This window comes from Poecilia mexicana, unplaced genomic scaffold (genome assembly GCF_051168715.1).
Source record: "Poecilia mexicana isolate PSO_F unplaced genomic scaffold, ASM5116871v1 scaffold_10, whole genome shotgun sequence".
Lineage (NCBI taxonomy): Eukaryota > Metazoa > Chordata > Actinopteri > Cyprinodontiformes > Poeciliidae > Poecilia > Poecilia mexicana.
In genome coordinates, this window is record NW_028263379.1 from 29,743,536 (window position 1) to 29,768,734 (window position 25,199).

The 25,199-nt window shown below is 38.0% G+C and overlaps 1 protein-coding gene across 3 annotated transcripts in view; it reads right to left on the reverse strand.

Annotated features, from left to right (window-relative positions):
• The window catches only part of LOC106928926 (uncharacterized), a 49,733-nt gene that overhangs the window by 12,768 nt on the left and 11,766 nt on the right, over positions 1-25,199 (reverse strand). The window contains exons 1-4 of one of the 3 annotated variants that reach the window (XM_015005533.2): positions 23,579-24,033; positions 8,705-8,787; positions 6,031-6,205; positions 3,787-3,913 (exon numbers count right to left, since the gene is read on the reverse strand). In XM_015005533.2, coding sequence (XP_014861019.2) covers positions 3,787-3,913; positions 6,031-6,205; positions 8,705-8,787; positions 23,579-23,613 — 420 coding nt within the window. In that variant the 5' untranslated portion in view covers positions 23,614-24,033. Of the gene's footprint in view, positions 1-3,786; positions 3,914-6,030; positions 6,206-8,704; positions 8,788-23,578; positions 24,034-25,199 lie in introns of those variants that run through there. The other 2 variants (XM_015005530.2, XM_015005529.2) reach the window with 2 other exon arrangements.

A 25,199-nucleotide genomic window follows, 5' to 3' on the forward strand; every position in this document is an offset into this window, starting at 1 on the left:
CAGGCACTTAAGGACTCATTTACTTGGGCACAAAGCAAACATTGGAAAACACAGCTTTTGTTGAGTGAGTGGTCGGCCTGCTTCAATGATTAGAAATAGATACAGATATTAAAAAGGTTCAGAAATCAATATTCTTCCACAACTTCTTGAATATTGAATATTAGCAGAAAGAATTGCTTTGTCTAGCTATATGGGTTCAGAAAGATAAAGTTGTTTGAAACAGAAAGTTGATTGAATATCAAGTTTGACTGGACTTATTACGTTGAAATACATTGCTACATTCAGTTTTGAACATTTATATTTTTATGTTTTTGTCGTGTGGTAGCTAGGAATAAAGATCAAAAACTGGAAACAGCTGGAACCACATTTTGATATAAATGGGCTAAAATTCCAGAAAACTGATTTGAGTCTCTTGTGAAATTATGCCTAAAACATCATACCTAATTCTGTTAAAAGGTAATTTTACCAAGTAGCAGAAAGAAGTTTGTATCTGGGATTAAGGCTAAATTAGCATACAAATTTTCCCTTAGTCAAGACTGAGCTTTTTAAAAAAAAGTCTGTTGTTTTTCTTTGGTTCATCTTTAATGAGTAGATTTTCTGTGTTTTGCTATTTTCATTTTGTATATTTTACTGTATCCTCTTAGTAAAAGCGTCCCAAACTCCTAGGGATATATACTAACGCGCTATTAGCATCGGACATACGCTATCAGCTTTGCTAGCATATTTCTTTAGAAGTTTCCTGGCACTCAGGTAAGAGCTTAAACAAAATTGCCAGCGCTGAATAATATCAAGTGATATTTTAGTTTTATGTATTTGCCACATTTCAGTTGACAGAGATATAAAACAATTCATTTGGTAACATTTTTGGCGGATGCTAATCTTGTTTTGTGTATGTGCTGAATGTAAAACTACAGAACACCGGTAATAGTCGGTGAACGTGTGATATGATTACCCATAGACATAATATAAGAGTAGACCCCGCATTGGCTGCTCCGGCGCAAGAAATACGGCGGCCATCTTGGAGCGGTCGTCCCTCCTACTTTGCTCAACCAAAACAACTGAAGATGCCTCAGCACTGAGGGATATTGTTGTTCGGATAAATGAACTATTGATGTGAGGGCTCCACAAACAACATTTCACAAGTAAGATGGAGATATTATTGTGTATATTTTGTGATTAGAATATTACTTTACTGTATTTATGTCCACCGGCAAGATACCAGCTAATATTAGCTATAGTGCTTGGTGTAATACGGGTTCAGCCCCGCTATGAAGGCTAACTGAGATTCCGTAAATCTAAAAAAAATTAATTATTCTCTAACATTGGCTTAGATTATCTGACACAAGAGCCTATATTAGAAATGAAACAATATAACACATATTATATAACTTATATTATGTGTTATAACATTCACCAGTAAAGTTTACACAGGTGGTAAAGACTATTATTTATATTCTTTCACTCTGTCAAAAGTAAGATACATCCCAAATCTTCCGTTTTTGTTTGGAAGGTTTCCTAAAGACACGATGTGAGGAAGAAGAGGGAGATATCTATAAAGAGAGACGGATTCACTGCAGCACGGATGAATCTCGCATCGGATTTTGGGCTCAATCTCAGCTGCTGAATCTCTCTGAAGCTAGAACTCATCGGCTGAAAAACATGTATGTATATATATACATACATACATACATACATACATACATGTATCCAATATATATTATTCAGTATTAATCATTATTTGTCTCATTATTAATCATTATTTATTTGTGTTTGTATAGTTATATAAATATGTATTGATATTACTAAATAATTTATTAAATAAATTATGAACGGGTGTGTGCTTTGTAATATGCTCTTCATACATCAATATCAGAATATTCCATTCCTATTCTATTGTTATAGCCACTAAGCATATTTAAATATGCTGAACTATGTATTAAAACATACTTTAAAATACAATTGTTTATAAATGTTGCTTTGATAGAGTTTTGAATATGGTTTCCAATAACAAAAAAGTGTGTTATGATCGATTAAATCCGCTGATACGTCATTGTGCCTGCTAAACACATAACGCTGAGTGGAGTGGTGTACCACTCCAAGATGGCCGCCCTAAATCTCGTCAGTGACCATAGGCGAGAGTGGTCCATGAGGCGTCTATCCTTATATTATGTCTATGTGATTACCTGGCAGCGCCGCGCTATTTATCCTGCAGCGTCTCATTAGATATTGATCTTTGCATGACGTGCTTATATTTAGCTCTGGAATGACCTAATTCCACTCATCAAACAGGAAGCCCCCGCTGACAGCGAGAATTAAGCTGGGAATATCTCCATCGGATCATTTTTCTCTCTAAACTCAGTTTATGCTAATGGCTGTGTCTGAACTCCCATCTGCCAGACGTATCGCTGCGGCTAACCCTTTGGAGCGGCTTCATATCTGAATCTGAGTGCTCCAGATGCATCGTCTGTATTTTTATTTTTTTTCTAAAGACTGCCTTGTCCGTAAATAGGCCCAAAACACTTCCTCTTTATTTCGACTGCAGGGAAAAGTTTTCCTCTTTAGCAAATCCCCTTAAGGAGCAGCTTAATTCCTGCTCTCCTTTGCTTAGTAAAGCGGTTGCACTGGAGGTCACGTCTTCCCCTTTTAGACTGCTGTTGTGACAGACGGATATGTGCTTCATCTTAGTTCCTCCTCCTCCTCCTCTTTGTCATCCAGTTACTCTTTCTTTGATTACCTTTTCTGCCATAAACACCTGAATTCTAGTAATTCACTGGAGTTTAGAGTCAATTGTGATGATTTATTCCCGTCTCTTACACTCTGTCCTCTGCTATAATAAGTTTGGCTGGATATCAAAAAAAGCAGCAGAGTTTTTTTTGGTAGAGGAACATCATCCTCATCCATTACATCTGACATCTCAATGGGATCGTCCAGAGTGCCACGTAAAAGTATTAATGCTTCTTAAAAATTTTCCACACTTCCTTACTACACAACCTCAACTATCAATGTATTTTGTTATGATTTTGATCACCAAGTAAGTAGGGCATACGTGTAACTGCAAGAAAAACTCTGGTATGCACGGTTTTCCTACTAGAGTTCATACGGTTTTGAAATCTCAAACTTGAAATGAAACGGCAATAAAAAATTTCTATAATAGATATTTATTAAAAAATACAGTTTTTTTTCTTCAAATGTCACCTGACATTAAAGGGTCAGCATTATGTGTTTTACAACCACATAGGGCCATTTTATAGCACAATCAAGTAACTACGTCACTTTCATTTGTTGTAAAATTGCTGCATATGAGTTAAAAGAAACTTGACTTTGTAATTTAACGCCTTGAAACTGGGCCTCTGTCTCTTTAAGAAGCACCTGCTCTTTCTGAAGCTCTGCTTTCAGGAAGTCATCATTCCCATTATTATTCCTCTATTAACCCTTTCACAACGTTTTTACCAGTGTTTGACTGAGAAGTGGCTCCTATAATGAGCTCATCAGATGCTCAGTTCCACCAGGTGTTTACTAATTGCAGCTGGCTAGTCTGAAGGAGCTGAGTGGGGGAGGGCTGCTCTGTGAGGCAGAAGCTCTGAAGCAGATCACACGTTATAATTATACACTACTTCAAGTTCGTCTTTGACAATAAATTCCTCTAGAAAAAAAAATGTGAAAAAATAAAGAATGAACACATTTGCAAGACACTGCAAACTTATCTTGCCACGCCACATGAACTGGCTCCTGATAACGTCTTGAACTTCTGGGGTCAAAGAGTAAAACTCAGCGGTTGACATTTACCTGTAGGGATTTAACTTTTCCGTGAATGCTGTCCTGAGACGCCCCGAGGCCCTCGTTAGCTTCTGATGAGTCGGAGACGAAAACAGAGTCATGTGACAAGGCCTTGTTGCCCAGACTGATCCTAGACCTTCAGGAACAACGGATAAGAAGAAAAAAAAAGATTTTTTTTCCATAAATGTTTATAATAACAAAATAAAAACTGTAAACACTATTATAACAATACGATTTTCTGCTACTTCTTATGATGACCATTGGGGGGGAAAAAAAAAAATTAACAAGACACATCCTGCCACACAGACACAAGGCCGGTGGAGGCAGGAAGTGGGCACGGCTTGCGAAAACAAAGAAATCCTGAACCTGTCGTCAGGAAGAGACGCTCCACTCCTGGTGGACAAAAACAGGAAGCGCTGAGCCTCCGCCGAGGAGATGAACCTCAAAACACAGTCTCTCCTAAATCAACTCTACACATGTGATTTTGTTTAAATAAATCTAATCAGGCAGCAGAACTCTGTGAGGCAGAAACACAACAGTAAGAAATCATTTTGGATTTTCAGTAATCTACAGGGAAATCAACAATATTGTTTCAAACTGATTGTAACTTATGAAATGAAGGTTGTTGTTTTTTTTTTTTAGACAACAGACACAAGGGTACACTGACAAGGATTTAGTAGTAAATATCCAAGACCTCAACTGTAGCAGTGAGTTCCCTTTTTAATTAAAAGAAACCAATAAAATGATTTCTTTGTCTTGACTTTATTTATTTTTTTAATCACACTTGGATGTGAAAAAGCAATCTGAATTAGTTTGCTCCTATGAAAATACTGCTGCCTCGCTTGAAAAATTAGGATTTAACTGTTTTAACCACATTTATTTGGTTCAATTTCAGTAGACCAGACTCCCATACTTAAATGTAAAATAAATAAATAAATAAATCACTCAAATAGTACTCTTCAGTACTCTTCTGGCAACATGAAGTAGGCATGCCACACATCACGCTCCAAACTAACTCGAGAACAAAATGGAAACAAAGTCACTAGCTGCGTGCAAAACTGTCAATATTCTGTTATGTCAGCAAAACAAAGTTTAATAATTAAAGGTGTTGCCCTTACATGAGAAACATGATTAAAATCACACATGAAAAAGTTTGTTCATGCAATAAAGAATGTGGTCCCATGATCCTCCAACTACTTCCTGTCTCTCTTGCTTCATGGTTTGCGCCAGAGGCAACATCTGGTTGTTGATCATGTGACTCGTATAATGTGAAAAAAAAGTGTTTCCATTGCAGTTTTGTAAAATAAACCAATTTTACAATTTGCAAAAAGGAGAAAAAAAAAACAAAATAAAAAACACCTCATGCTAACGCCGAAGCTTTATATATATATATATATATATATATATATATATAAAAGTTTTTTTCAAAATTGCTGGGTTTCCACCAAGCAAATATATTGTCAAAAAGTCAAATTGCGTAATTATATGGTCAATGCAGTTACTGATATCTATCGGTCTGCAAAGTGTTACAAAGCCACTTCTAAGTCTTTGGGACTCCACAGACAGAGGGAACATGGGGCAGTAGTGGCTAAACCCACCAAAGCCACAGGAGTTCTTAGGAACTGAACCAGAAGACCATAAAATACACCAGAACAACGTCTAAAGGACTTAAAAGAAGACAAAAGTAACATTTTCCAAAAGCACCTCTGCTTCACAAAACGTTTGGGAAAATATTCTTTGGACTGATCATTTAAAAATTACAACGTAATAGAAAGTATTCGCCCCGTTAGATCCCACAGTCCAACATGGTGGTGGTAGAGTGACGCTCTGGGGCTGTTACGCCGCTCAGGGACATTTGATGAAACCATAAATTGTACTCTCTATCAGAGAAACCTAAAGGAGAGTCTCTGGTCAACAGTTTGTAACTTTAAGCCAATGTGGATAATGGTTTAAAGTTTCCTGCCAGTTATCACAGATATCTAATGACGGTTGTTGCCGCCAAGAGTTTAGGGGGAACAATTCCTTTAAATCATACCTGGCAAAGTTGAATTGGACAGCTTTTTCCCTAATAAATGACTTGGTTTGTATTTACACATTACCCAATGTTGATTTCATGACCTAAAACATTGAAGTGTGTCAAAAAGCAAAAACCAGTAGAAATCCTTAAGGGGGCGAATATGTTTCTCGTGACCCTGTGGAGGCTTAAAGTTAGTGAGTAGAACTGTGTCAGTGTGTAAATGTGTGTGATTGTACCCAGAACCCTTCTCCTTCTCGGATCGGGTCAGCGTGTTGTTCTCTGACGTTTTGCTGACGTTGTCACTCGACTGGCTCCCCTTCAGGCCCTCCTCCACTCCCGCGTTCTGCGGCTCTTTCCTTTTCTTCCGAGCAAACAATTTCTTGAACGTCTGGAACTTTGATTTCTTCTTTCCTGAAAAGAAAAAGAAGAGAAAGAGAGGAAAAATAATTACCCAACCTTCATCTGCTCCTAAAATGAGGTAAATGCCAAACGTCGCACCATGTCATTCCTTCCACTCTGATTTGATGCCAAGCTTTAGTGACGGAAGTCGTAGATTTTAGTTGTGAATGCCAAAAAAAAAACCCCCAAAAAACAGAAGGGCGTTCTGAAAACTCTTTTGGCTTGGACTAGGTTTGGGCGATATGGACTAAATTTTAATCACGATATTTTGTGGTAAAATGATAAAAGTGACTATAAGAACTACTTATAACTTCATTTTTAGGTAGCTTTTTTTTGGCTGTGTCATAATTGCATGACACAGTAATGATAGCTTCACAAACACAGATACTTTCCCATTTGTAATATTATTCTTTAGGACAGTAATCATACTGTGATTTGTGTCTCAAAAGTAAACACAAACATTTTCAAATGTATTTAGCATATATATTATATCAAATTTATATTATAAATAATAACTGTATGATAAAAGGTGGAGAAAATAGTAAAAAAAAAAATAATTCTGACAACAGACAGTTTTGAGGGATTTAAAACATCATTAACTGGAATATATCGATGAATCAAAATTTATCGCGATAAATGATAAACAATATGATAAAGGCCCACCCTCCATCATTTTTGTTCCGTTTCTGATCTAAATCACAAATATGGAATTTTAATCGTGAACTTTTCTCATTTTATCCAGGAAAATTTGGCATTGCGCTACATGTATTTTTCTTTTGAAACCTTCCACGAACAAATTTTGAACTCCAATAATGCTTTCAGTACTAAATAATCATTTCCTATTCAAACAGATTTTTAAAAATCTAAATCAAGATATATGTTATATATCTTATTACTACGTGAAGCACAAGAAGCCTTTCTGCATGCCAGCAATAAATATCAGGGGGGGAAGCACCACCCAACCTTGTCATTTACTGAGCCATTCTCCACAGCATTAAACCAGGAAAAAGGCCAACAAGCTGGTGTAAGGTCACTGCAGCTCTGCTGCTGTAAAACTGGGTAAACCTTGATTTGCCAACATTCAGCTTCTAAAACAACAATAGAAGGACTCAGAATAGCAGCATGGAGAATTCAATGGGCGCTAAGGTCAGAAACGAAGGAGCTGATGTACTCCGACTCAGTGAGAAGGTGGTGACCTTTGAGGGGAAAAGCACGCAGCGGACTGAAGCAGGAGAGAGGATCTACAGTGTGCACTTTGTTTCGTTGTACTCCGTGACAAATGGCTTATCCTTTCTGGTAATAACTGTGGTCACGACAAGTTAGAAATAAAAATAAAATCATGTATGGCTAAATTTGTGGTCCCAACGTCTCCATTGGCCTACAATTGGTTGACACATGGAAGAACAACAACAACAAAGTATGAATTTGTCAAAGTTTATTAGTTTTTAAATCAAAACAAGGGTAAAGTGAACAGTAGTGGCATAGCAAACTTCAAACATTTGGGGGATGAGTTGACAAAGGGTTGAGCTAATGCTACAAATATCTTCACATGTTACAGAGTAGCTCAAGAAATGTTTAAATACCACCTGAAATGCAAGAAGTAAACATATTTACATGCTTAACCACATATTATTAGGCTACAAAGTTGAATATTTAAACTTGTTTGTCTTTAATCTTAGCTATTTGTTTTGTAATTTCTCATATGTATTGCCGTATTTTTATTTGCTGATAGTAGGGGTGGGCATTTATTGTATTATTTATCATGATAAATGTCTTATCATGCCAAGAATTTAGATTTATCGTTGTCACGATAAATGATCGTGAACCTCCCACAGCTGTTCCTGTTGTTGAGTTTGACAGTTTTACTATTTCCTCCCCCGTTTGTTCAACAAAATAAATATCAGTACGTTTGAAAAGAAGAACGAAACAAGTCACACTTCTTTATGTGAAGAAATGCTGTTTTTTCAACAGCATTATTTGTGTTTGTGGGGCTATAATTGATGTGACACACAATTGCCTAAAAATGATTTAATGGTCCTTATTGCCACTTTTATCATTATCACAATAATACAACAAAATACTGTGATAAAACTTTAAGTCCACATCATCATATTGTTTTAGTTTATTGCTTCTTTTTCATCCAACAAATACTCAGATCAGATGAAAAACAAGTCTATGATTGGCATTTAGTTGTGAATACTAAATTCAAATGTTTTTGGCCCTCCTGGTTTTCTATACATAAGGAGCAGGAGAGCCAGAGTTGAGCGCATCCACAGAAAAAAAGTTTATCAGAGTTGAGCGCTTTAAATCCACACACCACTAATTAGTTGTCTTAGATTTACATATGCGCTCACATCAGTCTCTCAGATCAGTTTCAAAGTAGCTATCCTAGAAAACCCTTAATTCAAGTTGAAAAAAGTAAATTTAAAAATAAAATCATGGTCCTCTGCATGTTTGTAGGCTCTACTGAATATAAATTAAAACGTGAAACAGACTCTCAGTTATACCTACCTGAGCAATCCTCCTGGACCTCAGCCGGCTCCTGATTGGTCGCCACGTCTGGAGATCCTGATGCCATGGCAGCGCTGTCACTGCTGAGGGGACACAGAGGCAGAAATGATGAGCATCACCTTATAATGTAATTACATTAAGTCCCTGATGACTTTCTGAAAGGAGAGCGCGGTAAGGCAGGGAAACATGGGATGCATTAGCTGAAAGATGATGCAGTCATAAAATTAAAGCCGTTGTAGTTTGTTCAGCAGCAGCAGCAGAGCTGAAGGGCCTCTTAGCTGAAATAAATACTCAGTCATTCGCACTGTAATATTGTGTTCATTTTTCAGGCAGCAAAGTTTAAATTTGTACTTTTTAAAAAAAGTAATGTTTCAAGTTCCACTGATGTTTAAAACCAGATCGTTTATACGACATCACCGCCCCGACCCGATCTCCCGTCCGATTCTTCTCCACAATCCAAACATCCCGACAGAGGAATCTCAGCTCCGCTTCCAGAGGTCTGTTTCTCCGCGCTAAAATGTTTATGTCGTCCAAACAGCCAATGCCCAGCAACCTCCAACACAAACTCAAACTCGGCCAGGAGATCGCTTTGTTTAGATGCACCTGGTCAGTGTAGTCAGCACATAGCGCGGACCTTGGGATGCTAAAGAAAGTGGATAAGCTAAAGTCGGGAGAGTTGAAAAGTGAGCTTTTAAAAAAGTTTTTTAACTGAATTATGGGTGTTTAACACAAAGTTCAAATGAGTCACATTAAGTTTCCAATCAATTGCTGACTGTACTGTACAACACTTCCTGTACAGTTTTGGCAGGAAGTTAATTCATTAGCTACATTAGCTTCACGGAAGAAGCTAATGTTTCATTTGGTGAAATTATTCTGGATACAGTTAAGTCCAAAAAGGTAAAAAATTTTTTTTACTTTAGCACATGTACATTTTGCTTAAACAGTCGGGTACGACAAATTGATAAACCTGGATTTTTTAGTGTTAGTGCCAGTTTATTTTATGCCCAATAAAGTGGAAGAAAAAGGTTCATTCCGGCACTTTTTCCTCGTAAAAGGACTTCGTAGGAAACACTATGATAACGCGTTTTAGTGATTTTGAAATTGTACATTTTTAAAATCTTAAGTAATCCAAGCAGACCTTTAGAAATATATGCAACTTTTACTCTGCTAAAATGAAAATAAAGTACAAGACTGAGTGTGCAGTCCTTTTAGACAGGACAGTGTTTGGTTCTTGGTGTTTTTAGCTGGACCGGAGTCTCTCTGCAAATCTTCTTGTCAGCTGTGTTTACTGTAAGATGTGTGTTATAGAAACAGGAGGAACATTCCAGCGGGCTAGCCGACATGCCGGGGGCAGCGGGGGTGTTTCGTCAGTGTTACCATTAGACAGTCATATCAGCTACACAAATCAGCATCTTAAAGTCAGGAGATGCATCGTCGATCTCTACTTTCACCTCGTCACTCACAAACAACAAAGTAAACTGAAATTAGTTTTGAATTTCAGTGGGTCTAATAGTATTATTCTCATGTTGTAGCATTGGCATGAACCTGAATCAAATAATCCCAAATACCCTTGTTGCTGCTGCTGTGAGCTGCTTCATCATTTCCTGTCTGGTGCCACAGGGACACACTATGAGCTCACACACGCATAATAACACACAACTGGAGGGACTTAATAACGTCTCAAGGAAACAGATACAGAACCATGAACAGAAACAAACACGGACATTCATGCCACATGTTCTCTGTGTTATAAAAGGATGAGGAGCAAAGATAAGAAATGAGAGGAAATTAGATTATGGAGGTTAACACTCAACAGTTCAGCCATAACACAAGCCTTGATCCGAAAGTCTGAAGGCAGTTTCTCCCTTTTATAGTCATTGTCATTTCAATGTAAAAAATAAAGCTTTTTTTATTTTTAATTTTGCTAAATGAAGGCAGAAATTTGTGATCAAGTCTCTGCTTTGTTGATAAAATCCCTGCCTTATTTTACTTCTGACTTTTTTTGTTCTTGTTTTAAGGTTAGATTTACTTTATGAGAAAAAACAAGCCTTGGCACCAACTTACTTTGGTTTCATTAAGTAATTTTTACCAAGTAATTTTTACCCTTTATCCATTAAAAAAAAAGACATGTCATCGATAACTGTGAGCTTGTCAGCTTTTCACCAAGCTAGCAAGCTAATCATGAGTGATGAGTTGTAGCTGATGTGGTGGATTGATTCAGTTCAGCCTTCTGGGTCGACCGACTTAACTTCACATAGAGGAAAAGTTGTTTAGCTGGACAAAGCAGAAAATTATTCTTGTATTTCTTTTATACGACTAAAGTCTGCTAACGTGGTCGACAGACATGTATCTGACTAGCTTGTTGCTGTTGTAGCTTTTGTTAGCATGACACAAGAAAATACCCATTTCTCTTATCCACAAATCTAAAAATAAATACATAAATATAAATAAATAAATACACAATTAAGTTAATGACTTTTGTTCTATGAAGAAAATCACATTTTGAAAATCCGTTAAATAAGGGCTAGCAAAGCCTTCTACTTCTTTAATTTAAAAGTTAAAGAGAATGTTAAAGTGACTTTAATTTTTCTTCCTAAAGTATAAAGCAGTAAAAGCTTTTAAAACAGTGAACGTTACATCTAAACTACACTTGTACCAACTGTGTGGTAGGTTTAGCGCCAATTCTTGAAGACACATTTCATATATTTTCAGCATGGCTACAGCAATTCAGAAAAATAATCCAGGACAATATGTTTCACATATTCTATTTTGCAGTTGTTTTATATGGGCTAGTCACTGTTCTAGTTTGTGCCCCTAATGTGGGAACTTGTCTACATTTAATCGATAAGACACTGACTGTATATAATCAATGGAAAACGTATTTTCAAAAATCTGATCTATATCCTTAACCTATACTTAAAAATGTGTTTTATTTCATTTAGCGAATTATTTTTCTGAACTGAGAATATTCATGTAAGATGAAAGTAAAGGGGAAATTTTACTTTCATTGGTCCAAATGAAAAATGTGTGGGAAATTTATTTGCTCACGGATGAGGTGATGAGGGTTCAATTTAAGATTAGGGGTCAGGGGTCAAAGTGACTGACCTGTGCCCACTTCCAAAGCTGGCTCCCAATGGTGACATCCTCCGTTTCATCTGAGAGGACACACAAGAAGGAGGGAGAACAGAAACACAGAAAGAAAGAAAGATGGATTTGAAATGTCTGGGGGAAACAAAAGTTACAGATTTGAAAAATTAGTTAATAAAGAGTGAGGGAAAAAAAGAGAGGAATGAGACAAACACAAGACAGAGAGTGTAACTGGGGTCAGAGAGAGGGGTTGTGGGAAAGCAGTGTGAAAGGAAAGAAGAGTTTGTTAGATAAACAGAAGAATATTTGGACAGAGAGAGAGAGGCTAAATGAAAAACAGACTTACAGTAAACACAGACCTGCTAACAGAGCCCAGCAGTGAAACTTACAAGCTAAGAGATGCTCACTGAAATCTCTTGTTAGCTTCCTTTCTTATTTATGAAAAGGTTTTTTTCCCCTTCATTGTATTAGTGCAGGGTTTACTAACTCAGCAAACTGAAAACTGGGTTTAATCTAGTAATTTGACCAATTACAAATGTGCATAAAAACCAACTCTAACCTGACCTTTTTGATTAATTCAAATAGTTATATGAAATATAAAAAAACCTACCAAAAAAACTAACATATTAGTTTCACACAGCTAGTTTTCTAAGTTCCTGTATTAGCTAGCTGGACTGCTAGTTTGATATTGTAACATTATTTTTTATCTCAACCATAAGATTACTAAAGCTATAAACGTTTTTGCTTTCATTTTGGCTTATGACAAAAATCTGATCTTCTTTGCTGTCAGTTTTGTTCTTGTGTGTAAATTTTCCGTTCTGTTACGAACCTAAATCTGCTAGCTAATATGCTAGCATGTCCCAAGGTATTTTGCAAATTGTTTTCTGTTGACACAGAGTCTGACAAAAATATTAGAGAACACAGTAAACCCAAACCACATGGAAAGAGATACTTTGACAAACACCGATGGGAAGAAAATTGTGGTCCAATCCATACTTGGATACAATCTCCAGATACCCGATGTGCCATCCTCATCTGTTTAATCCATTCTAAGCCAGGATAAACACCATAGGAATGTCCAGTGATGTTACCCATCAGGAAGGAGACAGGTATGATACACATACACACATACAGACACAAATGTGGGTGCAAAATGTATCAATCAACTCCACTGCAAAAGCAAGAAATACCATGAAGATGTTGGCTGAAGGTCATGGGTGCTTTCTGATGTGTATGTAGAGACATTATAGTCATGTCTCCATTATTAAACAGATCATTTACGCGCACACAGACAGCTGTTAAATACAAAAAATGCTGATTTGAAATCATTTTTATGTCGGCGTCGTGGCGCCCGCTCAAGCACAGCACCCATGTGCGTCGCATAAAGTGCATTCTGCGTCACTGCTAAAGGTGAGACAGTGTGAGACAGTGCAAGTACCAATAGTGTCAAGAGTCCTTTACCAGTATGGACTAAAAGGACACTCAGAGCGGAAGAGGGCAATCAATCAATTAATCAATCAGTTAGCAAACACCTGGTGGAACTGAGCATCAGCTGAGCTACTTCTGGTAAAACGGGTTAATAGAGGAGCCATTATGTGATGACTTCCTGAAGGCTGCGTTTCAGAAAGAGCAGGAGCTTCTTAAAGAGACAGAGGCCCAATTTCAAGTCATTAAATTAGGAAGTCAAATTTAAAGTCATATTTGAAATGCATAGCATTTTTATGACAATTTAAGCTAACATATTTACTTGATTGTGCAATAAAATGACACAATGTGACAGGAAAAAATGTAACACTGTCCCTTTAAGAATATTTGGTGGCCTGACAAGATTTTTGCACATAATGACATGCATGACCCTAAGCATACTGTGAGTGTATGTAAAATATCCCCATTTCAGTTTTAATATAAAAAAAATCTGGGCAGAGTTGAAAGGCGCAAACCTTTCAACTCAGAGCAGTTCTGCTCAGGAGGAATGGGCCAAAACTTCAGCAACCTATTGAAAAAAATCTTGTGGAATGATAAGTGAAGCATTGCATTCATATCATGCACTTTAAAGCTAATGAAATGAATGAAAACATCTACCGTTGTGACCAATTTTAAGCCCAGTGTATGCAATAACAGCCTTTCACAAGCAGACACATAAAAAAGGGCGTAACGGACCTCGGAAGAGCCGCTGACTCTCTCAACACGCCCACATTTTACCCGTTTACCAACAAACCCAAACTCCACGGTCAACTCGCAACACCAGCCTTATGGGAGCAGAAACATTTGTTCTGTTGTAAACAGTGTTACTTTTATATCACCTCTAATGTCACACGCTTTTCTTTTTCTTTCCCAGCTTATTTTTCTCCACGACGGTTTCCTGGCAGCTTTTTATGAACTTGGTTTTGTTTCAGATCCTAATCCTTCAGCAGCATTAGTTTGGACTCGGTGCGAACCCTCCCAAGTGCATCATTAGCTTTATTTGGAGATCCAGGAGGATGTGCATGCGGGAGACTGCCTGTGTGTGTGTGTGTGTGTGTGTGTGTGTGTGTGCGCGTCACATTACGTAAGCATGGATTAACACACTGAGATATTCGGAGCAGTAGTGGGTGGGTAGGGGGAGGTTCTTTTATTAGCGGGTTGTAAAAACCTCATTAACACCTGCACACTCCACATGTAAACATGTCTTTATATGCCTGTAAGTTGAAATCTGTGCAAAAACGAGGACTCAAAAGAGGGTTTTGCGATTCGGCGTCCAGTCACTTATGGATCGTCCATCCAAGGGAGACACAAAGTGGTCCAAAGACGGACCGCCTGCATGCAAAGAAACGTTGAAATCGAGGTTAATGACAGAAAAGGAGGGATGAATTTAGAAGTGAACTGTGAACTTTGCTGTCCCCGTTGACTTTAGCTTGACTTTGTCCACAGGATTTCTGTACTTATGACGTAAAGCAAATCCAGTCTTGTTGAGTCTTAATCCCTCAATGGAGCTAGTGTTACTGAACCCTCGGCACCGCAGCTTTACGGTGCCGACTGTCTGCTGCAATCACTAGAGATATACAAAAACCTGACGTAACGTCTGATGGAGGGTTCTGATCTCCAATTATAAAAGCAACTCAGTAAGCAAGGAGAATAAACCTGCTTACAGCCACACCGTTTCTGTATACACTGCAAAAAACACAAAATCTTACCAAGTATTTTTGGTCTAGCTTATGCTGGAAATATCTTAGCACACTTGAAATAAGACAAAACTTCTGAAATGTAAATTTTTTGTAAGACACATGAGTTTGTTTTAAATCAATAATTCTTTAATATTGATGAAAAAGGTTCACTGGCAGGTTATTTCACTCATAACAATACATTTTTCATGTTATAAGTGAAATAATCTGCCAGTTGATCTCGTCATTCCTTTAATTAATGCATTTGTTTACATTTTGTCAATGTCGAACTTCAATGAATTTTGTTGATTTTCTATGCAATGGACCAACACAAAATAAAACTTTCCGGTGTACTTGTGAAGTGAAGCATTGGTACACCAGTCTCCCATTTTGAGTCCCTTGAATATCAGGGACTTGATATTATTTGACACGCTTGTCAAATTCTATGGTAGGAGTGTATTGGTAGGAGAAAAAAAAAATCCAGATTTTCCACAAATTAAATCTTCAAAATCAGAAAATTGGATTCACTGATTGTCTTTCTACTTTGGGTTTATTGTAATACTAAATATAGGCACCAGATTATGAGTAGACTACCTACATTTGTGGCTTTAACATACCAAAATGTGACAATTTAGACTTTGTTTAAGACACTGTATGTCAAAGTGTTTTTCAGCAGGATAAAACTGAATTAAATGCAGGTAATATACCAGAAACGGAGTTCAGTAAACATGTTTGGTATAACCCGATTTAAATCACTAGAATAATTAAAGAGCACAGAAAAGAAAACCAAGCAGCAGATGGAAAGTTGCATAAAGAACAAATGTAACTAAATACTGCAGAAATCTTTAAATGGAGAAAAAGGCAAAAATCCCAGTGAAGCACCAGATAAATCTCAGACAGCAGTATTAAAAGCTCTCTGACTATTTTCAGTCAGCTGTGGACAGAAAACAGCCTCCGGTTGTGTGGCTGTTCATTCTGAAAGCAGAGCCATGTGAGGGCTGTTAACGCTGAATTTCCCGACAGCGTTGGTGAACGGAGAAGCTGTTGTCTGTCGTACATTCCTCATCGGACAGGAGCGACTTTCGCTCTTTTCATGCAACGTTACTGGGAAAAAAAAAAAAATCGCCACATTTCATCATGTGGATTCTATTTTAGAAACCTAATCTGAAATGCTGGGAGTTTTTTGTAGCTCTCCAGCCAGGAAGGATATAAGGGATATTATTATTATTATTATTCTCAATCGGAGACACAAATCTAGTGTCGGAGGAAAAGCTGAGCAGAGGAAGTTGTTCCCAGTAACATGGTGAGCTGATGACAAGCTAACCGTCTTTCATTTTTAAAAATGTGACGCAGATATTATTAGTCAAGGCAGCAGGACCTTGACTAAGGTTCAAGTCAAGGTTGACTTGACTTGAACCTTCAAGTCAAGTCAACTTGACTCGCTTGGGAAGAAAACACAACAGTGCATCTATGATTAGGTCTGTTTCAAATAGGAATCATGATGGTTCATATCTTCTTTATCCTTGATACAAAAAGAGTTGCATACAAACTGGAACATTGGAAAACCGCTACTTGTCCTTTGCCATTAAAATACTGAGATAAAAATGTAACTACCTCCAGAAACTAGAGTCAGAACTGTGACTGGGCCACTCCAGAACGCACCGCTGGCCAGAAGAAACATGTTGATAAAATTAAAAGATTACTTTCAACCTACATCTGCCAAGAGAGTGAAAAGTCTTGGACTTAAGTGTAGCATCTTAGTAATTGCTTGTTCATATTGGGCCGCAAACACCTGAATGTGTCATGAGGAGACCATAAGGCCATTTCTCCTGCCCGGCTCCAGAACCATCCATCTCCAATCATTCATCATCTTATGTGGTATCTATTAAGACCTGAATCTAACTCTTGACTTTGAATCTTTTAACTGACTGGTTGACTCAAAGAATATCAATGAGACATTAGGAAAACCTTCACTCAATATTTGATTTTAATTTCAGTCATCACGATGTCTCCACTACTCTCTGTCATTTTTCAAGTGTCAGTCACTACAGCCCCTTCTCCATTGTTGAGTCTCACTCTAGCCTGTTAATGTCTGGCTTGGTTCTAGTCAAGTTGGGTCCATCTCCATTAGAAAGTCTGTTCCTGACTACCTGAGAGGAACGTGGGCGGGCGATGAGTGGTCAACACTCCGATGATGTCGTCTTGCAGATGTACCCTTGGCTAGCCGGTTTATCCAAATTCTCTTGGCACATTTGTTCTCTGCTGTCCAGTTGACGCTGCATGCACTCTTCTGCCACAGTTTATAGAAAGGTCTGGACCTCAAAGTGTGACCATGGGACTATTGATTTGCAGATCGCCAACTACTACGGTCTTGTCGTGGATTCCACATGCAGTCAATGAATACCTGGCTTGGCTTGCATCAATCTATTAGAGATTCATAGCCTCCTAGCAGCGGAGTCTCTTCCAGAGTATGGACATTTACTGTGATACACCCAGGAAGTAGTCAGTGTTGATTCATCTTTGAACAGTACTTAGAACTGTAGTAGTCATGTTAGACTGAGTCATATCACTATGCAATATTAATATTACTCTTTGCACTGCAGCGATGTGCATTATCCTTCCAGTTGGCTGTCTTATCATTGCTTGTGACGCCCACAGAGTAAGAGACGATGGCTGAGATGTCTAAGCATATCAAGGAGTATAGCACTATTGATTGTAGATCTGGGTCTGCAACTCCAGTCCTGCAACTTTTGAGCGCGTCCCTTCATCAGCAGACGGATTTTACCTCTTTAGGAAGTCATTAAGCTTTACAAAGGTCGTTACTCATTCATTTAATCCAGGTGTGCTGGAACAGGGAGGCATCCACATGTTTAAAGACTCCAGAAGACTGGAGTTACACAAACCTGCTGTAGATGTTCCAGAATGGCAAACTAAAAAAAAAAAAAAAAAAAGTTCAAACATACTAAAAAGAAAACTTGCTGCAATGATAACATTCTTTGCTTCCTTCAGAACAGAAGTTGTGGAATACCTCAAAGTAGAAACTAACAAGGAACACCCATCAAAGGTTCTGCATTCACAGAGATATTTGTCAATTTTACAGATTAAAAAAATGACTTAATTATCCATTAAAGAATAATCTGGTGAATAAACAGTTGGTGCTGTTTAATCTGGTGAATAAACAGCACCAATGCTACAGATACTGCAGTACTCTGATAGTAAAGTAATAACTGTCCTTTAATCCAGTTCATTTCCAGAGTCTTTTCGGATGGTGAATGTGTCATTTTCTTCCAAACATCTCTGAATGTCTTTTATGAAAACATTGAACGTTAAAAAGTAGGCATCTGTTCCTTTAATAGCGTTTCCAGAAGTTTTCCCAAACCTGTCTCTGATCCTCAATGTGAACCAGACGGCCGTAGAAGGACATTAAACTATATGAAGAATGTGGAGCGATAACGGCTCCAAGCTAATACCTCTGGATCTCCACCTCGATTTTCTGCCTCGTTTTTCATAAGTTCTGTTTTTTTCAAACTAGTGTTTCTCCAGCTGTGCATTACTAACGAGGAACATGTTTAGGATTTTGGTATTTCCTCAACACCCTTGAAATATGAAATTATTAATGATACACGGGGCTAAATTTATCTGTAAAGTCAAGTGAAAACTCTATATATTGAAAGCTGAATATTCTATGTTAAGTATTATCTTTAATATCCATTTGTCACGTATCCATCGCGATATATTGTCATTTATCCAGTCCTAAAATTCCTAAATAAATGCAACTATGACTCCAGTGCGTCTTATGTTTGTTCCAGTTTCAGTGTTAAATATTAACTAGAATTTAAAGTGTATTGGTCTTTGAGAATGTGTTTGTGCATTATTATGCATTATTTCTTGAAAATGGTCTCAAAGCAACAATATTATCGTTTATTGCAATAACTTCTGGGAAAATTGATCACCCAGCAAGCATCTGTTATTGTGATCGGTCTGCCACGGCCTACGTCACCCAGAATGCTGTGTGGTTCTGAATCTGAGTTCAGTGAAATTATTATCTATCCATATCGATCATACGTCTATAGCAATATACATTTTTATTGATTTATTGGTCAGGCCTAAGCTAACGAGATGACGTTTGATGTCTGAGGAATGCCAGACCATATAATTAATTTTGGGTTTTCATTTTGTCATAAAGATAAAAATCATCAAAATTGACAGAAATACCATGAAACGTGTCACTCTTTATGTAATTAATGAATGAAACACACTTTTTGATCAGTCTTTAAAGCCCAGAAGTCAGAAGTTAAATCAGATCTTGGAATCGTTGCAGGCAGCTAACGTGTGCAGAGACCGTGTTTCTGAACATCAACTGAGATAAATCTCAGATAAGCCAGAATAAAGCGTTCAGCTTCTGAGGCCAGAATTCCCGACCGCATCATTCTGGATCCTGGTAACCCATCAAAACAATCTAAACCAGTTCTGCTGGCGGGTCGATCACAGTTCAGTTCAGGATCATTTAGGAAAATCTTCTCTTTTATGCCAAGTTGTAAAAGAAAGTGAAAGAAGAGGAGGAAAATTCAAATGATTTGTGTTCGAGCGTGACATGTTGGAGGTCAGAACTCTGAGAAAGACACGGCGGCCTCGCCTGTCGGGTAAAATGGAGAGGAAAATCGAGCTTTGAGTTTGAACTTTTGCCCCAAAATACTAAACAGTCGGTACCTCAGCGGCTCCTAAGTGAAGGATGTTGGTAGAAACAAACCACATGAAAACGGGGAACGGACTGGGTTTTTTTTTTTTTTTTTCAGTTGTTAAAATAGAAACATTGGATTTAATTTAGTGGACTCTTTGGAACAAGACCACTCATTGTAAAGTAACACAATATTATTATTATAGTACATTATTTGCACCTGATTCTGTACAAAAATACAGGCCTTAGCCGGTTTCAGAATCTCACTGTGTCAAAGTAACAGTATTAATACTAAAATATAAATGCATAACATAAATTAATTGCTTTTACATAAAACCAGAAAAAGATAAATATATGTGAAATATGTAATATATGCTAAAGAGAGTGTTGTCACAGCTACATATTAATATTATACTTTTTAATTCTGATGCATAAAAACATAAGCATAAGCACAGGATAAAGACAGTTTTTCTTAATTTTGGTTACCGCACAGAATATGATAAGTTTTAATTATTAATATTTAATTATTATCGTATCAATATTATCTATACTTTGGCTCTATAGACAGCAATGAAGCCTGGACAACAGCTGTTCAAAAGTTGAACATTTTATACTTTTGAAACGCATAAATCTCTGTTTTTTTTTTCTTGAATATTCTTTTAGATTAATCTAAAATGTCAGGTTTTTTTCTAGAAAGTTTTCGACTTTTCAAACTCAGAAATGTTCTCGTTTTTTCTTGAAAATTTCTGATATTAATGTCAAAATTGCTGAATGTCATGCCAGAAATCTACTCATCTTTCCCTTCCCCCCCATCTGCAATGGGCCTAATATTTCCTGGCATGGTCACTAAAATGTTACTTTGAAGCACTGACAAATAGTCTGGAAAGCTCTGCTAGTGATAGAGAAGTTAATTTAGCCTTGTTTCAGCCAGCTGACTCAGGAAATCAAACTGCAGGAATGTTATGATAGAAAATGTCGTTTTTAAAACCTTGGTTAACTTTACTGTTGCTGTAATGGATTTCTGAGCTACTCCCACAACATTTGTTACACAATAATACTGAACAAATTGATAGATTTTGTCCCGTTTCAAATAAATTCATGTTGGTTTTTTTAAAACCCTTTAACTGTCACTCTTAAAACATGTAGGCCAACGCTTCCTCCTGGCTGTTAAGGGGTTAATAAACTGTTCAGGAGAGTCAATCAGGCTCATATTTTTTTTTTTTTTTTACAGCTGATGGTATTTATTTTATGTTTCACTCCTGAGTTTTGGTGGCAGCTCAGAGCCGGTCCTGTGAAGCTCGGCGGTTCCTCCCTCCCCTGGAACGTCTGACTGAACCGAGCTCCGCTCTTAGCAACAAGCCCTACATGGACTCCAGACAAAAACACCTCCATCAGTCTCTGTGGACAGAACGCATTCATCTGCGGCTGCAGCACCGTTCCTGCCGTCCAGACAGGCCTCTGCTCCGCTTGCGTAACAAGCCTTCGAGCAGAAGCACAGGGAGACGCACTAAGAAATTAAGAACAGAGATTTCGTAACAAGGCAAACTGCATCAAGCCTGACTTAAACGCCGCTCCGGGAATTTAGTTGCAGTTTTTAATCAGTTGGTAAACTCCTTCATGCCAGGCATGCTGAAAACAAAATATTTATGCATACATATCCACATGGTTATTGGAAACTTTCTCTCCAAATATGATTATTCGATATGATACTGTGGCAATCTGTGGCTCGTTCAGCAACTTACCCGGTTTGTTATTCATGCAGAGCGGCTGCTGAAACAAAATGATCATTACAGCAACAGTGATGCTCTCTGGTACTACTGAACGTTAAATATATTACTATATTTATGACCCTTTAAAAGTAAAATATAGAAAAATGTTAACCTGCAATGCTAATCAGAGTTATCGTCAAAATAAAGATCGGATCGTAGGAGTGGGCAATATGGACTCAAGGTTTTATCATGATATTTTGCAGTACTAATACGATAACGATAAAAGTGGAGATGAGAATTATTTATTGCTTATTTTTTGGGGAACTGTGACTGTGACCGTGTCACAGCAATTATAACCCCACTAACACAAATAACTTTTAAAAACACTCCCATTTGAAATTCACTGCTTCAGGACAATAGTCACGTAAAGAAGTGATTTGTATCTCTAAACTGCACATTTTCATTGTATTTTTGCATTTATTGGTATTTATTGATATATCAATGATTGTAACTAAAACACTATCTACTCACATAATTGTTTCCTTTATGAATCGGTGCAGAAGGAGAGATTCTTGGATGCCTGTAATGTTTGCTTTTGGTGATGCTTTTGGTGTTCCTCTGTTTATGATGTAAAACACTTTTAACTGCCTTGTTGTTGAAATGCGCTTCACAAAGAGACTTCGTTTATCAATACGGGCCGCCAAAAAATTTTAGAAAAGAAAAAAACAATTGTTTTAAATAGAAATGCGAGCAAAACATATGGTTCATATTGTTTATTATTTGAGAACATAGTTGATATCAGGATGCTGAATTTTTGTTTAATCCAAAGGTACATTTGTGGCAAGTATTGAATAAAGTCTCTTCAAATACAGAAGTTTGATTTAAATGCATTTTGAAGGTTACGAGTTACTAAGAACATTTGAATAAAACCTCTTCAAACGCTTTGCACTACGCCCGCCACCATAACAAATTTCGCTGGACGATAAATTGTCCCAGTAATTATCGCGACAAACGACAATATTGTTGTTTTTGAGACCATTGTCAAGAATTATAACAATAATGGTATAGTGGCAGACTTTCACCATCTCAAAAACCAATAAACTTTAATTTTCAAAAGAAAACTTAGGGTTGGAACAGGAAGATAATTAAAATAACCAAGATACAACACAACAACCAAAAACAATGAATAAAGAAATTTAAACCACTTTCAACAGAAACCATAAACAAAATTACAATGTCTGTGAACCAAATTGTCCTTCAAAAATTATTCATCATCAGAATCTAAATGATTGAGCTCAGTATAATTTATCACACGATTAATTGATTAATTCCTTATGGTGCCAGGCTTACTTTACTTTACAGATGCATTGACCCGTTTGCACTCACAAGAGCAACTTGGGATTAAACGTCAAAGGTTGCCAAACCTACAACTTTTTCCAACTGCAACTCTGCCACCGAGCCACGGTTTTCACTTTCTGAGTGCCACACAAGTAAAAATGTTCGTCTGAGCCGACGCTGCTGCGCGAGCCACAAAAAGTCACGCATTGTTGCCCCGTCCCGGCAGGAATGAAGACAAAGACGGTGGAAGAGGACATCTGTGGCCACCGCCACCACATCTACTAACTTTGCTACGAAAAAAGATCCTCCAGTGGAGGCTGAAAACTGAAAGGCAGTCATTATGCTAACCCTCTGCGGCTGAGACGCACTGCCAAGCCTGGAGCGCTAAATTTAGTCAAAGCGCTCAACCCCACAGAGGATCTCCATCAGCCAGGGCAGAAATGAGCTCCAAAGGGTTAAAAAAAAATCTCTGATTGGTGTTTAGTGCAAAACCCATTAGTTGAGCAACAGGACTTGATTCTGTGCCAAGAAAATTGACAGGAAACCACACTCACCCCATTCTGTCGGATGACAGCTGAACACAACAAAAGCTTCTGAAACTCTCTGACTAATCATAAAATCCTGACACATTCAATCGGTTCCTCAGATCAGCTCTGACTCATGCAGGTTAATACCAAGCCATTGTATCTGCCACAGTCGCAGGGAGTTCAAATTAATCAAAGCTGAAATCAAGATTCCCATTACAGACCAGGACTAGTCTGTTTTTGGTAATGCACAGTAAGAGGATTGACCAACATTCCTGCCTCCAAAGCTGAGTCTGGAGTTACAAAGATGTGAATGAGAACTTTCTGGATGAATCAGTTCAGATGTCGGGTAAACGGTTCAGTAGAAGATATTGAACAAACTATAATCTCAGACTTACTTCCTGCCCTTGAAGCATCCGTACATCCCTGCCATGGTTGCAACGTCCGAAATGATCCTCCCGAAATCAGAACACCTCGTCTTTTGAGAGGTTACTTCCCCCTGGTCTGCAGTCCGGCGCCTTCCCTAAGGCCAGATGAGCTCTCTCCCCTTTCCGCTCAGGAGATGCTGCTCCTTGAAATCAGCTGGTCGTCCAAGGCGAACTGTCCTCTCAACTTCCTCCCTCACAAGACGGTTTGTCCGTAGAAATGTGTCCATGAAACTCTGCCAACTGTCTGGACCGCAGAACGGTGAGAGAAAAGTATTGTACAGAACTCGCAGTCAGAAAGTTTGAGGAAAATCCACGGCAAATTCCTTCTTCTCCCCTCAGTGCAGTGGTCAAAAACAATAGACGATGTGACTGAGTGGCTGCTGCATGTCTCCGTCCTCTCTTCCCAGCCACCACGACTGGCAATGCTGCACACAGAGGGGTGGAGGGAAAATAGGGAGGGAGGAGTGAGGGCGGGAGGAGACGTGTGTGAACAAGATACTGCCCTCTTATCACCTTATTGTTTCATATTTTCTGTTTGGCTGCTCTGTAAAGATACAGCCACCTCAAACTTCCCAGTTCTTTGGTGGGGATACCAGAGAACCACAACGGCTAAAACAGTGCTTGAAGCGATGGTCTGTATGTTTTGAAGTTTAGTTCAGGGAAGTCGTTTGAAAAGGATTTGTTCTTTCTTGTTTTTGCCTTCTTTTTTTGTCAAAATTAAAAGTTTAACTCAAACAAATATTCACAGAAGACACAGATAAAGTGACTTGAAAATATAATCCTGGCACTCCCTTGTTAAATTACTACTGCAATGTAACACAAGCCGGATTACTTGTCTGACCCAAATCATTAAAGTAGAACCTGCCTGACAACATGAAGTAGGCTAAAAGAAAATCTCAAAAAACAATACATTATGCCTGTAATCTTAAAAATTTAGCTAAAAGTGTAGCTGCGCTAACCCTAAAGCACTAATCATAAACATTAGCTATCGCTTAAGTCCTACATCAACACGGTATTTAGCAGAAGCTAAAGCGCTAAGCCCAACCATGTTGTTACCTACCATGTGTCAATGTTGTATATCGCCCCCAACAGGGTTAAATTTGTTACTGCACATTTAACTGTACGGCTGCGTTACAGGAAGAGATTCTTTGGAATAGATCTTTCGCTCATTTTTTAGTATTGCTAACTCTGTGGTTGATTTTGCCTAATTGAACGCGGTAGGACTCCGGCCAGAAAATTCACAGGACGTCAGTAAAGTGTTTACAGTAGAACCACAGTGTGAAGTAGCCAGATGTACCCTGAATCACAATCTGACCTGAAGAATCAACAAATCACTTAAATGGAACCTTGTTTAGCAACATGAAGTAGGCCAAAAAACACCACTTCATCTCAGTTATCTATAAAGAACTTAAAGAAAGAAGAAAGTTGCTGGCATAAACCTGGAAAGGCTTTTGTAAGGCTTTGGGACAGCACTGAGCCAGAACAAGAAATATTATCTACACATGGAGAACAGTGGTGGACCTTCCCAGATGTGGTCAGCCTACCCAAATTACTCAAAGAGTTCGCCACCACGGGCCTCAAACATGTAAAA